This window comes from Chiloscyllium punctatum, chromosome 5 (assembly GCF_047496795.1).
Source record: "Chiloscyllium punctatum isolate Juve2018m chromosome 5, sChiPun1.3, whole genome shotgun sequence".
NCBI lineage: Eukaryota > Metazoa > Chordata > Chondrichthyes > Orectolobiformes > Hemiscylliidae > Chiloscyllium > Chiloscyllium punctatum.
The window spans coordinates 96,305,157-96,323,197 of NC_092743.1; the positions used below are offsets into that span (position 1 = coordinate 96,305,157).

At 39.0% G+C, this 18,041-nt stretch overlaps 1 protein-coding gene across 2 annotated transcripts in view; it reads right to left on the reverse strand.

The window, feature by feature from the left end:
- Positions 1-13,968: 13,968 nt before the first annotated feature.
- Positions 13,969-18,041, reverse strand: part of slc35b3 (solute carrier family 35 member B3) — a 46,897-nt gene continuing 42,824 nt past the window's right edge. For both annotated transcript variants that reach the window (XM_072570819.1, XM_072570818.1), the window contains one exon: positions 13,969-16,552. In XM_072570819.1, the coding sequence (XP_072426920.1) occupies positions 16,405-16,552 (148 nt within the window). In that variant the 3' untranslated portion in view covers positions 13,969-16,404. The remainder of the gene's footprint in view (positions 16,553-18,041) is intronic.

The following is an 18,041-nucleotide window of genomic DNA, read 5'->3' on the forward strand; positions in this document are numbered from 1 at the left end:
TGGTAGTATAGAACTTCAAAAGAACATGCATGGAGTTTTGGAATGGATGAACAGGCTACCAATGAAATTTAAGGCAGAGAAGTAATTTCTTTGGTCGGAAGATGATAGTGCTACAGTGGCTTCACATTGAAGATTTTTGATGTGCTTGAGTTGTAGGGCTATTGGAATTATTGTGTTACCTCTAACATTCAACATATTTATGCCTTGAAGAGACATGCTTATGATATTGTTGCTGTATCCCAACATGTGATCTGAGGGTATAAGGTCTCATACTCCATTTTACCTCAGATCCCTTGAAGTATAACATTCTCCTGGATGGGAGGTGGTGCCTAGTCATAATATAACTGGAATAGTAATCCAAAGTCTTATATGAGATAGGCTGGGACTTTTTTCACTGGAGTGTAGGAGGTTGAGGAGTGTCTTTATAGAGGTTTATAAAATCATAAGGGACATAAATACGGTGAATAACAAAGTTCTTTTCCCTAAGGTGGGGGAGTTCAAAACTAGGGGGCACATTTTTGTGGTGAGAGGAGAAAAATTTAAACAAGACATGCGAGGCAACCTTTTTACACAGAGAGTGGTTCGTGTGTGGAATGAAACTGCCAGAGGAAGTGGTGGATGCAGGAATAGTTACAATGTTGAAAAGACATTTGGATAATTACAAGAATAGGAAAGGTTTGGAGGGGCATGGGCCAAACGCAGGCCAGTGGGACTAGGTTAGTTTGAGAACATCACCAACTTGGACTAGTTGGATGGAAGGGTCTGTTTCCATGCTATTATTCTGTGGACATGTGTTCAAATATTAACATAACAGATAGTTAAATTTGCATTCAATAGAAGTCTGGGAAGTAAAGCTAGTTCAACAATGACCATGTAATCATTATAAATTGACATCTAGTTCTCCAATGTCGTTCAGGGAAAGAAATTCTGCCATCCTTCCCTGGTCTGGTCGACATGTGACTGCAGACTCAGAGCAATGTGGTTTAATGTTACCTGCTGTCTGGGTAATTAGGCAATAATTCTCCATCCCTTGACTGGGAAAAAAAATACAATGCTTGCTCCTCTATTGTAATTTTAATGGCTTGACATTAGCCTAGATTTGTTTACTGATGACCCTTGCCTGGGTTTATAACTGTCAGGTTCTACTTTCTGCTTTGGAGATTGTTTGGATTTACCAGCTGTTTGCCAAATAGTAGAATCCATAGAATCCCTACAGTGTGGAAATAGGCCCTTTGGCCCAACAAGTCCACACCGATCTCCGAAGAGTATCCCACCCAAACCCATTCCACTACCTTATTAATCTACATTTACCCCTGACTAATGCACATCCTTGAACAATATGGGCAGTTTAGCATGGCCAATTCACCCTAACCTGCATATTTTTGGATTGTGGGAGAACACCAGAGCAACTGGAGGAAACCCACGCAGACACAGGGAGAATGTGCAAACGCCACACAGACAGTCGCCCCGAGGCTGGAATCGAACCTGGGTCCCTGGCTCTGTAAGGCAACAGTGCTAACTACTGTGCCACCCAGAAAAGAATTTCCCAGTTCTGCTTTCCTATTTCTGGCAAACCTCTTGATGTGGTTTTGCTTTTGTACCAAAGCAAAATAACAAAATAACAAATATTGATACTGAATGTTGATCAGTGTGGTACCTGGAGTCCTGACCCACCCTGAACCCTAATTGTCATCCTGACAAATGTTTAGAATTACCATTTATATTATGTTTCCTGAGCAAGCTGGGTCAGCAAAGATCAGCGTATGTTTGATTGTCATTCTGCATTGGTGGGTTAAACCAAAAGCTATCTGAACATTCCACACTTTGTTCTTCTTTTCTGCCCTCAAGAGCTCAGAGTTATTGGCTAAAAAGCTTTTTTCTTCAGTGAAGTGTAACTCTGCATGAGAGAAATCTGAGTGTTCTTGTGATATTTTGAGGGTTAAGTATCTATATTTTCATACTACAGTCTAAGTGTGTTAACTAGCTTTACATCAGCATTGAATAGATTTTGTTTAAATAAATAATTTAGTGCATATTATAAATGCAGTTGGTGGATATTTTACTTTACGTCTAATCTATAGAAAGCATATGATTGACCATGCTAGGAACTGGATTAAAAAAAAGACAAAATTCATATTTTGGAACTACCGAGTAGTGAGACCAGACAGTGCATTCCTCCCATCTTGGTTGTAACAATGGAAAAGCAGAGAGAACTATGTGTATATGGGAATAAATCATTGAAGGTGGCAGGAAAGGTTAGGAGAACAGGTGAGATTGTAGACAGCTGTCAGGCTTTATAATAGGGGTATAGAATACAAAAGCAAGAAGGTTATGTGCTAAAAACTGGTTTCAGCCTCAGGTAGAGCACTGCATCCAGTTTTGGCCATCACACTTTAAGAAGGATGAACAAGGTCAAAAAACACACGATGCCAGGTTATCGTCCAACGGGTTTGTCTGAAAACACAAGCTTTTGGAGCACTGCTTCTTCATCAGGTGTTGGTGAGAGAGGAAGATCTTAGACTCAGAATTTATAAGGAAAAGATCAAAGGGTCTTATAAGTCATGTAAACGAATTGAACACACCTCAGATGGCTCTTATATTAATTAGAATGGAGGTGCAGGTTTTGATTGATTAATATGCAAAGCCCAGAATTTCTTTCAAGTCACTGCCCTGGGACACCTTAAGGTGTTATCAATATAAAGGAGGTGACCCCTCTGGTCAGACAATGTCTTTAAGGCTTAAGGTCTTGGTTGGAGTCTGTCTGTGTCTTTTGTTTCCAGAGTAGGAGTTTATAGAACGTCACATTGGCTGACAAAATAGAATGCATCTGCAAACAAAAGTCTGTAAATGCAAATTCACCTCATAGATTTATATATGCATTTGCATTTGTATGTGTGCATGCATGTGTGAGTGGAGAGAGTGCGTGTGCAAGTGTGAGGGAGTCTATGCATCTGAGACAGTGTGTGTGTTTGAGAGATACTGTGTGTGTGTGCTTGAGAGAGAGTGTATATGAGTATGAGGGAGTATATGCATCTGAGTGTGCATGTGAGTGTGTATGAGAGAGGGCCTATGTGACTGTGTTTGTGTCAGAGGTGCCATCAAAAGAATTACTTCTTTCTTTGCCTATCGTTACATTGATTTGTGGCCTTTTATCCTTAGCTAGGGTGGAGGAAGCAAGTTGACCGGTATGCGCTGGTGACTGTGAAGACTTTGGGGGCACTGCCTCTGTGAAACTTGGGACCTAGAGAACCAACATCTGGCAAAAGACTCCTGCTCAGATGTAGGTTCATCCTTCTCAGCTTGATCCGAATGGCATCATCCTCAAGAAGTTTGGTGTTAAAAAAAACTGGGTTTCTTTCATTTTAATGTATGTTGACCACTCATACAGTGTAAGGGATTACCTTACACTGAAAGACTGGAGCGACTGGGCTTGTATACCCTTGAGTTTAGAAGACTGAGAGGGGACAGATAAGATTATTAAAGGATTGGACACTTTGGAGGCAGGAAACATGTTTCTGCTGTTGGGTGATTGCTGAACCAGAGGACACAGCTTAAAAATATGGTGGAGCCGAATGGCAACTCTGCATTGTCCTGAGCCAAAGTTCCTGGGTTGCTTTTCAAGTCATTCCTGCTCACTGATGGTGTCTGCTGGCAACCCTCAGTCTCTTTGACGAGGGGGGTGCCTGGAATGATGTTGAGTTGGCTCGTCCCCTTCTTACCATGATGCTGAGCACCTATGGCTGGAGAGAGGGGATGCAGGTCCAAGTGAATATCCAGCAGCCACTGAGCATTCTGCTGGACCTTGGTCTCCAAGGCAGCTGCTATCTTTTCCAAGGAGGCTGCGAAGCAGTCACGTGCCAAAACCGCCACAGAGAGTGAAAATGGGCGATTCCTCCATCTTTTGCTGCAGTCTGGAGAGGGCCTTTTATCACCCTTATGAATTGCCCTTTGCTCTATACAGGTTAAGCAAATCATTTATGATTGTGCACAAAGGCAAGTCTTCTGTATGGGGTTGAGCACATACCCAGTCTCTGATAGTCTCTTTAGTGCCAGAGACCTCGGGTATTCTTCTATCACTGGCTGTGGGCAGATATCAGTGCTGTACTCACAAGATTTTGTCCCTGTGCCTACTCTAGCTAAGGCACTCACTGACATGACAGTCTTTGTGACGCTGCAAGGTACAGGTGAATGCCTTGCCTGTGCATAATTTGAGGTTTCACAGGCTTCATCCTCAAGAAGTTTAGTGTTAAAAAGCCACTGGGTTTCTTTCATTTTAATGTATGTTGACCACTCATACAGTGTAAGGGATTACCTTACACTGAAAGACTGGAGCGACTGGGCTTGTATACCCTTGAGTTTAGAAGACTGAGAGGGGACAGATAAGATTATTAAAGGATTGGACACTTTGGAGGCAGGAAACATGTTTCTGCTGTTGGGTGATTGCTAAACCAGAGGACACAGCTTAAAAATATGGGGTAGACCATTTAGAACAGAGATGAGGAGAAACTTCTTCACCCAGAAAATGGTGGCTGTGTGGAATGCTCTGCCCCAGAGGGCAGTGGAGGCCCAGTCTCTGGGTTCATTTAAGAAAGAGTTGGATAGAGCTCTCAAGGATTGTGGAATCAAGGGTTATGGAGATAAGGCAGGAACAAGATACTGATTAAGGATGATCAGCCATGATCATATTGAATGGTGGTGCAGGCTTGAAGGGCAGAATGGCCTACTCCTGAACCTATTGTCTATTGTCTATTCAGCAGAGAAGAGAGAGAATTAGTTGCTAAACAAATACGAGCCCATTGCAGAGGGATGTGTGTGAGTGGATGTACTTCTGAAAAAGCAGACATAAATGTCCCTCTGCTAGTTTGATCTGTCCATCATAGAGTCACTGAGAGGTACAGCATGGAAACAGACCCTTTGGTCCAACATGTCATTGTTGACCAGATATCCCAACCAAATCTTGTCCCACCTGCCAGCACCCTGCCCATATCCCTCCAACCCTTCCTATTCATATACCCATCCAAATGCCTCTTAAATGTTGTAATTGTATCAGCCTCCACCATTGCCTCTGGCAGCTCATTCCACACATGTACCAACCTCTGCGTGAAAAAGTTGACCCTTAGGTTTCTTTTATATCTTTCCCCTCTCACTCTCAACTTATGCCCTCTAGTTCTGGACTTCCCGACCCCAGGGAAAAGACTTTGTCTATTTACCCTAACTATGCCCCTCTATAAGGTCACCCCTCAGCCTCCGATGGACTGTATCTTTTTCAAAGACAGTGAGGATGCAGAGATCAGGAACCTCTCCATCAGTCAAGGCCCTCTAATTTTTACTATGTGCTAGCTCATCCTGCAATGAGGGAAGCAGAAAGATTGAGTATGATGGGAATGAATTCATGAGCACTTGATGAGCATGCATAGTCCTGATCCCTTTCCAGTAAATGAGTAGGAAGCACAGGGTAGATTGTCAGAGTCTGAGCCCTTCAGTGCACGTTATGCATGTGATAGTGAGTTGGGCTTCCACATGTGACATGTCCATACAATGGCAGAGTTAAACTAAATGATAACCCTTTAAGTATGAAGTTGTAGAGAGAATATGGTGACAGATTATTTGTCCACATCTTGTACTGTGTCTGCTGTTTGTCTGTAAGAGACCTCATGTGCAACCTGGGCCCAAGATGTTTGTATCTGTCAAGGCTCTCATGTTTATTAGAGAAGAGAATTTCTTTTCTTACCCTGACAGCCTAGAATATTCAGTGCAGCATTCATGAAGTGGCCAGCCAGATTCTGGTACTTTGCAGATGTCTCAGTGGTAGGAGTGACGATACATCCTTTTGTGGAGTTCCTGGCTGCAGCAAGTGAAGGGTGTCTGGATGGCCTTTAAATATGAGGCAAGAACCTTCAAACCTGACCTGGAAGATGCTGGTGGGATGTAAACTTCTGCTTATAACCCACATGACTGTCAACCTGCCATAAATTTGCTTGTGCATAAGCAATGAGCTGAAGAAAGGATGATTGTGTGAGAAACTCATCACAGATCGTAGTAGATATGAAGCCATTTAGGTGGTTGTCACCATACTTTAATCCCAGAATTGAAAAATCTCAGCCAGTATGAGATCAGTTAGTATGTAGTTAATGCTTCAGTTTCTAAATAAATGCCTTTGGCACTTGAGTTTCTGTTCCTGATTTATGCATAATAATGATTGGCTCTAAGGTCAAATGTAGAATACTTACAGGGTTTTCCCGAACAGCTCCAAAGCTGCAGACTCACTTACTACAGGTTCCCAAGTACAAGCTCTGCTGCATCATGTAGTAAGACTGTTATTCACATCTTCAGAGACTGGCACCACGCAGAAATTAAATTACTCTGTTGGCAAGTATTCTACCACTGACCAAGCTCAGGAAATAAAGTGAGCTGGTCGGGAGGGATTACACTGTATTTGTATTTCACATGAACCATCAGGAAGAAAACAATGGTTTTCATTCATTTCTAGCTTCATTGAAGTTTTGCAGAGCTGAAATGCTACAGAATTGGGATGGTGCACTGTTTTAATCCTTAGCAATACAAGTAATCACTTTAATGATAATTAGCCTTCATGAAGTGGTATCAGTCTAAACATGCTTTCAGATCATTTAGTAGTATTTCCAATTATTTAAGGAAAAATCACAGGAGATTTCTTTTTAGCCTCAGGCCTATGGCTATGTCACTGGTAGTAACCCTTCAGGCTTTAACACTGAAGGGTTAAATGAAAGATCCCTGAGGCTGCATGAATTAACTTTGCTTTGATTTCTCCTGCACCATAATTTGCATTATAGGAATCCGTGTCAGATTGAAATATAACTGCATCAATGATGCTTATTTACATCAGAAGCAATACATAATACTTTCTGATGCCATATTGTCCCTTAAATCCACCCTTCCAGGCTTCTGTATTTCTATTCAAATTAATAGGCAACTGCCACTGGTGCGTTAAATTACTTCTTGTTTTGTGGCAAAGATACAGCTGGTAAAGTTATTACTGTATTTATGTTCTGGAACACATTTGGAAAAAAAATTGCTATTTTAATTTTTCATATGTAAAATCCATTCAGAAGTAAATCTAACATATTTGTGTTCGTAAAATAGTGCATGTATTATTTGCAGCATTTAATTAATGTATGGTTTCATATCAAACAGAAATACAAACTAGGCCCTGAGGACTTCCAACAACTGCGTTGAAAAGAAAGTATTTAACATGCGGAATTTGTCCACAGCTGATAATTTATTGGAACTCATCTGTAACAAGTCCTGGCACTGATTTATAAGTTGATTTGAAAAATAAATAAAAGTGAAAGAAACCTACATTTGATTTTAATGATAGACTGTTGCAGCGTGAAAAGTAAGGATATGAAACATTGCAAGGAAATTAGATATTATGCCCTGAAGACAACTACAGCAACTAGCCCATTAATTATTAGATATTTATTATTAAAAATTTCTCTTCATGAGTGACTGCAGAATGCTCATGCAAGTCAAGCTGTTGAGTTTTGACATGAATGAAGTGGATGGAGCTCATTTGTTTCATCGTGTGCTGACAGAGCGAATCTCCAGGAAAGGTTCATCACGTACTCTGGTACAACACTTTGTGTCAGTAAGATTACACAAAAAAAGGTAATAATAGCATTAACCAGTTAGGTTTCTTAACACTCATTATTTGTAAAAGGGGGACGAGAATGTTTTATTCCATTATTTGGAAAATTAAAAGCCTGGCAACATCCTTGCAGGTCTCAAATACAACATTGTTTAGTGTACTCTTCAACTTTCAATTGCAACTAACTTAAGCAATAAAAACATTGGGTTTGATCAATGTTAACATGGGGATGTATTCAGGTAGGATGGAGGGAGAGAGAGGAGTGGAGATGGGAAGAAGAAACAACAAGGCCATCTACATTCTATTGCTAAACTGGGGTCCATCGTGATTAGTTCTCTGAATGTCAGGGTTCCAGGGCCGTCCTTTTTAACAACTGAACTTTGTAGGCTTCATTCCAAAATCCAAGGACGAAAAGAAACCTTTTGCCTGAAATAACCAGGTAATGGATGGACCGCCAGCCCTCCCTGCTATGGCAATTTTGAGAATGGTGACACATTATATACCACCCAATTTGTAGATGTGATGAGCTCCAGATATCCGCCATTACTTATCAGAGAAGTCATCAAAAATAAAACATAAGTCGCTGATCCAACTGATGCAGTTAACTTTAATAAAGGAAAGGGTGGTCTATGCAAGCCCAGTTGTGGACAAGTTTAAAATGTAGCTTCTGCACAGCAAAAACTTTGTTCTTAACGGAGGTGAAAATGATTTTTCTAAACAGCTGCACTGAGAAAAGAATGATCACTTTTTTTGCAAAAGTGCTGTTCTCAAAATTAAGAACCTGAATGCAATAGGCACCGATGGATACAACCTATTCTGCCTTTGCATACGTGGAATTGCAAACTTTGTAAATGAGAACACCAGTGGCATCTAGTGGTGTTCCTGCACACTACACAATCCTTTTTTCTTTCCTGGTCAGACAAGAAAAAAAACCAACCTCTTTAAAGACACATTAATCTCTTCTCAATCATACAGAACATCTTCGACAGTCTCTATTTTTGTAAGAATTCCATGTGCAAAATCTAGGAGGGGCTGATGGTAAAGCAGCTAATAAAAGGAAAAATCTTTTACTTCATGCAGCATTTGGTTAGAATCTGGAATGTACTGCCTGAAAGTATGGTCAAGACAGATTCAATCCTGACTTTTAAACAGGAATTGACTAAGCAACTGAATAGAGAAAAAAATGTGGAGCTTGGTGTAAAAGGTTGCCAAGTGGGACTCACTGATTTGCTCTTACACAGCCAAAATAGACATATGGAACAAAAATAGTCTTCTGCGTTATATGAGTTTATGTATGACCAATGCAATCAGAACAGTAACATTCTTCAACTGGTTTACTGGTGAGACAGAAACTAGTTGCTGTGAATGAATGGTTCACACTGCTGCCTCACAGCTCCAAGGACCTGGGTTTGATTCCAGCCTTGGGGGACTGTGTGGAGTTTGCAAATTCTCCCTCTGAGTGCATGGTGGGTGTGGGTGCTCCACTTTCCTCACGCCGTCAAAAATATGCAGGTTAGATGGATTAGTTTTGTTAAATTGCCCACAGTGCAGACTAGGTGGGTCAGCCATGCTAAATGCAGAGTTACAGGGATAGGGTGGGTAAGGTTCTGGGAGGGATGCTGTTCAGAGGGTCGGTGTGGACTTGATGGATCAAATGGCTGTAGGAATTCTATGTTTGTATTCGATGATTCTACAGAGAGTAAATGTATTCATTTAATTTTCTAGTTGGCACCAAAGTTCAGGATCGATCAGCAAGTTCAAGAACTGAGGAGACTTGTTTAATTTAATCAGAAATCTCCTAACTGGGTGAATTATGCAATTATTTGAAAAACACAATTGTATTGAACTGACCTTGCAGCTTTCAAAACTGGATTCAAATCTTGAATATACAACATGCAGAGTTTTGCAATGTGGTATTGAAGCCTCAATTCATTAGCTAGTGGGCATATTCACTATTTCATGCAACCTTCAGGATGGCTGTTTGACTCGGGAATGAGAAGAATGGCCTGGATTTTATGATTGGATGTGAAGGTGGAGGACATCCATTGGCATGGATGCCATGCCTGTCACTTCTCACTTGGCCCTGCTGCATAACTATCCAGCAGCATTATTCTGACCACTCAGAGCCTTATCCTATACCTTCCGAGATTTACATCAACCAGAAGTACCCAACCCTGTAAACTTTAACCATGCAGGCTGCTGATAGGTAAGGGGCACACCCTCATTAGCAGGAGCCCATATTCCTTGCCATAATTTCCTAACTTGGTCCCATTCCCACCTTATGTAACTCTTTCTTTAACCAGCAGTTGGGGATGCAGTCCCAGTCATAGCCACTGCTCCCACTGGCACAGTCATTCGAGTGGCGAGCAACTCTCACAGGCAAGACTTCCTTATAGGGTAAACTGATTAACATACCTTCAAATGTTATATTCTGATGGGTGAGCAGACAAGCTATAGGTGATTGCTGGTTTGGAGAAAGGGTAACAACGACCCCCCCACCCCGTCACCTGAAACATCCAGCCTATAGTCAGCAGCCAATCGAAGGTTGAGTCCATGGAAGGAATTTTGCTGGGTATCAGACTGCCGACCACATGACAATAGCAGACATGGAAATGGACAGCATTCCTTTCCAATGTATAAATAACATTCTGCTTCATGAGCACAAAACAAGGTCTCGCTATTTGCATCTTCACCATCCATAAATTTATTTATATATGCAAAGTATTCTGTACATTTCTGGTCCAATGTCTGCTTACCTGTAGCTTTCAGGGATGAGAAAATAGAAGAAAACTTGCAGCTGAAGGCAAAAAAAATTGAAGTGCTGATGATAAGAGTGACAATGAAAGAGGCGCTGAAGAGCTCTCTTAAGAGTTTGAACCAGTACAGGACAATGTGGCATTGTTTGGACATGGGAATTGTTTTACAAAAGTATTTTGGTTTTCATAATGTGAAGTTGGTGAAGGACATTGTACCAGCTGGCCATGCAGCTGCAGAAACATGTTGTGGAGGGAGGGTACCAGTCAGAGCAATCTCTAATACAGGTAAAACTGGCTTGTTCCAAAAGAAAATGGCAAATAGGACTTAGATGCTCAAAGAAGGGACCACATGTGGTTTTAAAGCAGCAAAGGACAAGCTAAGGCTCTTACCATATGCCTGTATTGCTGGTTTTGAAGTGTAGAAATTAGCTTATAGGTCAAAAATCTTCGAGGCTAATGGAAAAAACTCTAACCCCTAGCAGATTTATGGAAGGCTGATAATGCTGCCTTCGTACAACAGGAGTATTTGTTGACTGGTTTGAGAATTGCTTTCTGATGAGTTCAGGACTTAATTAAAGAGAAATAGTTTTTCAAGATCCTACTTATATTATTATACCTTGACATCCATCTAGCGGTTATTTGGTTATTCACTAATGGGATATGGGCATTACTGGCTAGACCAGCATTTGTTGCCCAGCCCTAGTTGTCCTTGAGAAGGTAATAATGCCTTCTTGAACTGCTGCAGTACATTTGGTGTAGCCAAACTCAACATGCTGTAGGGAGAGAACTCCAGCTTTTTCACCCAGTGACACAGAAGAAGCAGTGGTTAAGTCAGAATTGAGTGGTATGGAGGGAACTTGCGGGTTGTGATGTTAAATGTTAGAATGTGGCTGACCCAAATCCTTTTCAGGCAGTGAAAGGCAAATTTCCACCACCTTCTTTAACTTTTGATTCTCTTGCATTACAAGGATTAATTTGCCTTAAAAACACTCTGCCTCCACCAAGATTTGAGACAGATATTCCAAAATTACACAACCCCCAGTATCAAATTAAATGCTCACCATCTCTTTGCTGACTCTAAATTTTAAAACAGCGTGTCCTGGTTCTGGACTCACTGAGAAGAGAATATCTTGCCAAGACTATTCAGAATCTCATATACTTCAATTAAGTAATCCCTCACTCTTCAAAATTCCAGTACGACTCAGCTCAGTCTGCAAAATATTTATCATTTCAGTTGCCATGATCATATCATTAACTCACTATTTTCACTCGAAAAGACCAACACCTACTTTATCTATGCTTTCATTTTTAGATACTGTAGAAACTCTGCAGGAACAAAACATGTTTTGCTTATTTCCCCCCCCCCCCCACCCCCTTTTCAATTCCTGATATAGAGCTTTTGAATGAACTATCACATCAACATCAACCACCTTAAACATTCCTCATTCCTCCACCTTCAAGTAAATCTTCACCAACTTCATTTCTGCTGGTATGCCTTATAAGAGTTAATGTGACAAATAACATTTTTCTTAGTTTGTTATGATACTTCTTCAGTAAAATAGCTTAATGTTTATTAAAAAACATAGAACCAATGTTTCATTATTTGTGTATCGCATATATTAAATTTTTGGATGGTTGGAACTTATCCTATTGACTCCAATGTTTATCATTTGTGAAAATTTCCAGAAAAACCCCAATGAATGGTGGGACTTCATTGTAGCATGCTTAATTGTTGCATCTTTACAGAAGAAGCTTACTTCTTCATAGAACGTATTGATAATGAAACTTGAATACAGAAGTGGCACAGCTAGTGAACATGTGAAACTGGCAAAATACTACATCAATTTTAATTGGCTTACTGTTCATCACTTCTGAATCTTAGTCATGCATACCCGAAATGAAAAACTGCAAACTGGCACTGAAATACATTACTAAAGAATAAGAAGGTATCCATTCTGAATTCTTAACTGACTTGCAGTTATTTCACATGTACTTGTCTCTGCTTTTAATAATTTAAAATCGACACTTACATGAGAAGATGCAACCTCCAGTTAAACAATTCAGTGATTCATTGAAAATAGCAAATATGTGACAATTTTCAACAGGACAAACAATATGACATAGTTCATTTATTTTTCTTTACTAAATGAGTGAATATTGAAGAAAATATTATTTGAAGGAAAACATAAATAGAAAGTCAAGCTGTTGAAAAATAGGTTTTGAAATTGAACCCTATTCCAGCACTTTTCAATGTCAAACTTTATTTTCATTCATTTTCACCATTACTGGGTAGTAAGCCATGAGCTTTAAACACCTTTAAGCATACAAAGGCATATCGATGAAATATTTTGGTATTTATTGGTAGGAGTTTGGAATAAACCTAATCAGATGTGTTATGACACCTCTCAGTACAGGTGGGACTTGAACCAGGCCTTTGGGCTCAGAAGTAGGGTCACTACCATTGTTATAAGAACTCTTTGATGTTTATTTGCATAAGTGAACTATAAATTAGATATAAACTGGACAACAGATACTAAATCATGACCTCCTCTTGGTGTTAGTACAAATAAACTACGGTAGGTGGTGTAAATCTGAAATAAACACAGCAAAATGCTTGAAAACTCAAGTTTCTATTTCTGGAAAAGAGACATAATGGACTCAATGTTGATTCTGTTTCTCTTATCACAGATGCTGCCAGATTTGTTGGGCTTCTCTAGCAGTTTGTTTTTATTCACCTTCAGCACTAAGTGTGCGACTTAAAAAGTGTAAAAGTCAAAAATTAAGTTTGACTATAATTTAACATTTGTATTCAAAGTAAATTAAGAAAACTAGTTTATAAAATGTGAGTTTTGGTCAAATTAACAGCCTATCAGAATGTAGGATTCCAAGAAAACACAAAGCTGTTGGGCTGACAGGTTTTTTTTTTAAATTGATCAATTAATTTCTTAACAAACAAGTCAATTTTTGTACAAATTAAAACCATCCCTGCAGTTTCCATTGGCTTTGATTTGATTTTAAATTAGAATATAAACAATTAAATGCATTTGCCCCCCCCCCTCAACCTTCAATTAAATTTCCCATGGTGAGCTTGAACTAACAACTTGTATCACGTTCTTTTATCAAATCCCAATTTCAGAAACAATTCTGTTCAGTGTTGGTGGTTTTAAATAGTGTAATATAATAGTACCTAGTAGTAGACAATTTAAGAAAAAACACAGACAATTGCAATATTATTCCCAAACACACTGTCTGAGCAAAACTGATTCTCAAAGTCTATCTATCTAAAAGAGACAACAACAAAATCTAGTGTGCTGTTGTTAAGCAGCCCAATGGATTAACAATATCCATATTATATAGAATGTAGAGATCCAGAATTACACCCTGTCCAAAATCAGATCTAACCACACAGATGCATGGTAAGAAATAAATAGTCAACAGAAAGAATCAACTTTGTTGTTCTGAGAAGGGGCAGGCAATCACCAGGCGATGTCATGTTGTACTTCTTTTGATTTTTCTCACTTATACCCCTGATTTACAATTTTTCTCCTGAAAACTAGAACAATGCATGTATGCTAAAATTAGGTGTCTGACAAATTTCATTTATTTGTATGTTGAGAATAAACCAAACATTTTTCTTCACAAGAAGGAAGATTTAAAAAAGTGATCGTTATAACTGCTAGAGAAGTACCATTCACAGAAAAATTATTTTAAAAAACTCTTTCGATCATTGGGAACATTGCTTTCTTGCTCGTAATCGGTTTTATCCTGAAGCTCTTTCACCAAGTTTGGCAGCTTGTTTTTCCTTAATCAAATGTAAAGCACACAGAAAGCACCTTCAGCTAACTTATTCCAGACTCTTAGCTCCATCGTTCCTTTCACAAACTCTTTCAATAGCCTGTCAAAGACATGCGCTCACATATTTTTAATGATTTCCAATATAGCATCCACTGCTGCTAATACTAAAAACTTTCCATTAAACAAATCAGTTGAATTTAAAAATACTCCAGTGACAAAGTGACTTCTTACTTTAACAATTACTTAATATGCATTTATGTACAAGATTGCTGCCTCCAGCTTCTCAAAATATAATGCCAATTAAATTTCTGTGGTATCCCACATCTCCTCCTTGATTTTGGAGAGGTGTGAGGAGATGTTATTGAGTTTGTTAAGCACCAGTTCAGATATGATTTGTTAATTATATAAAGTGAGTACACAACTGTGACAACTGGGGACGGTTCACTGATACCAGAAGAGGTATTGGCTGTCAGCACCGAATTAATTGGACTTGTTAAGTTTTGGGGGCAGATTCCTGCTCTCCAGTTGAGCTGTTCGGGAACTTTTCTGCATCTCTTCTTCTGGTCCATCTTTCATCATGATGAAGGCTACTGCCTACAAGGACTGCCCCTGAGCACTTGAGAATAGGGAATAACTTATGCTGTGTCAATCCATTGCCTGAACGTTTTAGCTATGTTGGATGACTGCTGTCCTCTTGTCCACCTCCATTTGACAGTTAGTTTCCATTCCTTATCAAGAAGGAAATTAAAATTTTTTGAAAACATTGCATGTAAAATAGTGTAGTGTTGCACTCAAGAAACCTTTTGTTTTGTGCTTGTGAAAGGTTAATTACTACTGTTACAGTTACATGAGGCCTCATGCTATGCAGGAAATGCAGAATTTGAAATGCTAAAAGCTTAGTTTTAAAGAGAACCTCAATTTCCAACATTATTCTATTTAATCATTGACAGCCATACTCGAGCCTGTGACTTACATAGTAAAAATATTCATCTCTCTAACTAAAGAGGCATGCTTACATAATGCACAGAGTAGCATTTCAATAATGGCCTCAAATATACAAAATTGTATTTATTGCTAAAGATTCAGCCACAGTGCAATGTTTACTGTATTTTCAACCCAATTGCTGATACTTTGCAATAGAGTGTGCGCTCCATTTAAATAATGACGATTATGAAAGTGGAGAGCAATACCATTTTGTAAACTTACATGAATCCAAGGTTTAAAAAAAATTGTAACTGCACAATATTCAAAAGTTTAGCAATATGCTTTACTCAGCTTCATTTTTCTTTCCATAGTAAAAGACATGTAACTCGAACATGTTAAAATACATTTTATCATTCTCTCTTAAAAACTATAAAAAGGATGAAAAAGGTATTGTGCAAAAAGAGAATAATGGAAAGGTCACAACACAAAATTAATTTTGTGATAAGCTCACTGGAAGTTCTCTGGTCCATGACTCTAAAGGTTCTTCATAAAAAGATGAACAGTACATTCCACTGGAGGTGCTGTGCATGAGATAATATTTTGACAAAACACAGTAAACATGTTTTAACATGGCACTTTTTTTTGCACTCAAATAAATTAAGAACAATAAAGAAATATTTGCCTATTTAGGGTCACTCCCCAATGAAAACTTCATAACCACAATGTTTAATACACATTTTTCAACTGTTGTGCATTAATTTTAGAACTCAGTACAATCAAGATGCGTTAACATGTACTTGAGAGGTATATTTAATTGTACAATCATGATAAATAACCACTTTAAATACTACTGTACCACACAATTATTTGTCAAACTGTACAAGTATGCACAACATGTTTTAAAAAACATTTGGCCCCATTAGTAATTACCACTGAATGAAAAGAAAAATGCAGAATGTCTTATTCATTTACAAAGCAATAAAAACCCAGGCAAAAGTTTCAGTGGCAAAGCAGTGACAAGTTCATAAATCAGGAATTTTATATACATTATTAGTAAACAATCTTTGTAATATTTACAGACAGCATTGACCATGAATTGCATTGTTACCTTTTACAACATCATCCTGTTCAGAGTTTTTCCAATCTTCACTGGTCAAATTTGCTTTTTAGCAAAAATAATCAATCAGTCACATGTGCATCATGTGTCCATTGCTCATGTCCACTGCTGCAGAATATCCTGATGCAGTCAATAAACAACTGCTTGGTGTGATCAAATCCAAATAATGGATGTTACTATGGACTCTACACAGTCTGAGACATTGATCTAATTTGTTTTTTCTTGATTACATTCCAAAGATCAAGCGGTGATAGCAGCTTAATTTTGTCCCTATTTTTGCTGTATATATTTAGAAAGATACCAAGGAGGACCACAAGACCTGACCATAAATAGCTTAAAAAGACAAAAAAAGTGCAATTAGTATTACTACAATTTGTAGAATCTACAGGCTCCTACCATAAAAGTTAAAGCTTAAACACTGAAATTATATTGAAATATCAGTGAACACCAGAAGTTTCTGGTGCTAAACCACCTGATATATTCCTGGATTGTCATGCACAAAAAAGTTGCATTTATCTCCAAAATGATTGGAGACAACCAGAATTGGATAGGAGCAAACACAGACAATGTACAATGAAATGAACTGACAAAATTGATCCAGACTAATTTCTGACCATGATAAAATACCAAAGGACAAATATAAAATGAGGCAGTTTGGAGAAAGTGTTGGGACTTATTCATTCCAAGGACAGGAAATGATGGGCTTGTGACACCTTGAATTTGGACAACAGCATTTGCACAATTAGTGGAGTTAGTATTACAAGGACGCAGGAGGCAGGAGTACTCAGCAGTGTACAACTTGAAGACAGAAGAGCTGTCAGGGGGCATGCGACTATCTTTCAGAAGAGAGGAGGCGGTACAGTGGAGGTAACCTCACTAACACACATATGAATTGAAAGTTGTCTTCTAGTGTGGTAGGGCCTGTTAACCTCTTGAGGACCAGTTTATCAGGCAATTAATTGGAAGCAAGCTGACTCCCTATCTATACTTCAAGAATTTCATTGCATTCTGGAGGCCTCCTATTTTTATCTCCACAAACAGCTAAAAATCCCAGTTGTGTCTCTTGAGAAATTGTTTAGAGTTATGGATAGGGCTTCAAACTAAATATTGGGAGGAGGGATTGTGTTCAGTTGCATGGAAAATAATGAAAAAAGTTAAGGGTGGGGGAAGGGCTCAAAGGAGGTTATTAAATTTTCCAGAACAAGTAACAGAGAGAATGGAAAGCATCAGGAAACTAGCTTCAGTCACAACAGATGCAGGGACAACAATGAGAAGGGGGTAGTCAGCACAGGACAGAGGATGTGGTACTTAAATGCATGCAGTACATGAAATACGATAAAGTGACATAGGGTTGGAAGATATATAATTAGTGTGGGTAGAGTTGAGGAAGTGGGGAAGAAAATAAATCAAAGAGATAGAAAAGGCATGTAACAAAGGCATTATTACAATAATCGTGGGGCTCTTCAATATGCAGATGTACAAGGAAAACTAGGTTGGTAGCTGATCTCAAGAAAAGGAATTTCTGAAATGCCTACAAGATGACATTTTTGGTGCAGCTTGTGGTACAACGTATTGGGGAACAGGCAATTCTGGATTTGGTCATGTTTAATGAGGTGGTCTAGAAATATGATGCCTAAGCTGAAGAAACCCCTAATGTGCAGTGACAATAATGTGATAGAATCTTTCCTGCAGTTTTTGTTTGGGGGGGGGGGGGGGGTGGGGGGGTGGGGGTGGAGGGAAAGGGGGTGAAGAAGCTGGAATCGGATGTAATGGCATTACTACTGAGTAAAGGTAACCATTAAGACATGAGGAAGGAGCTGGC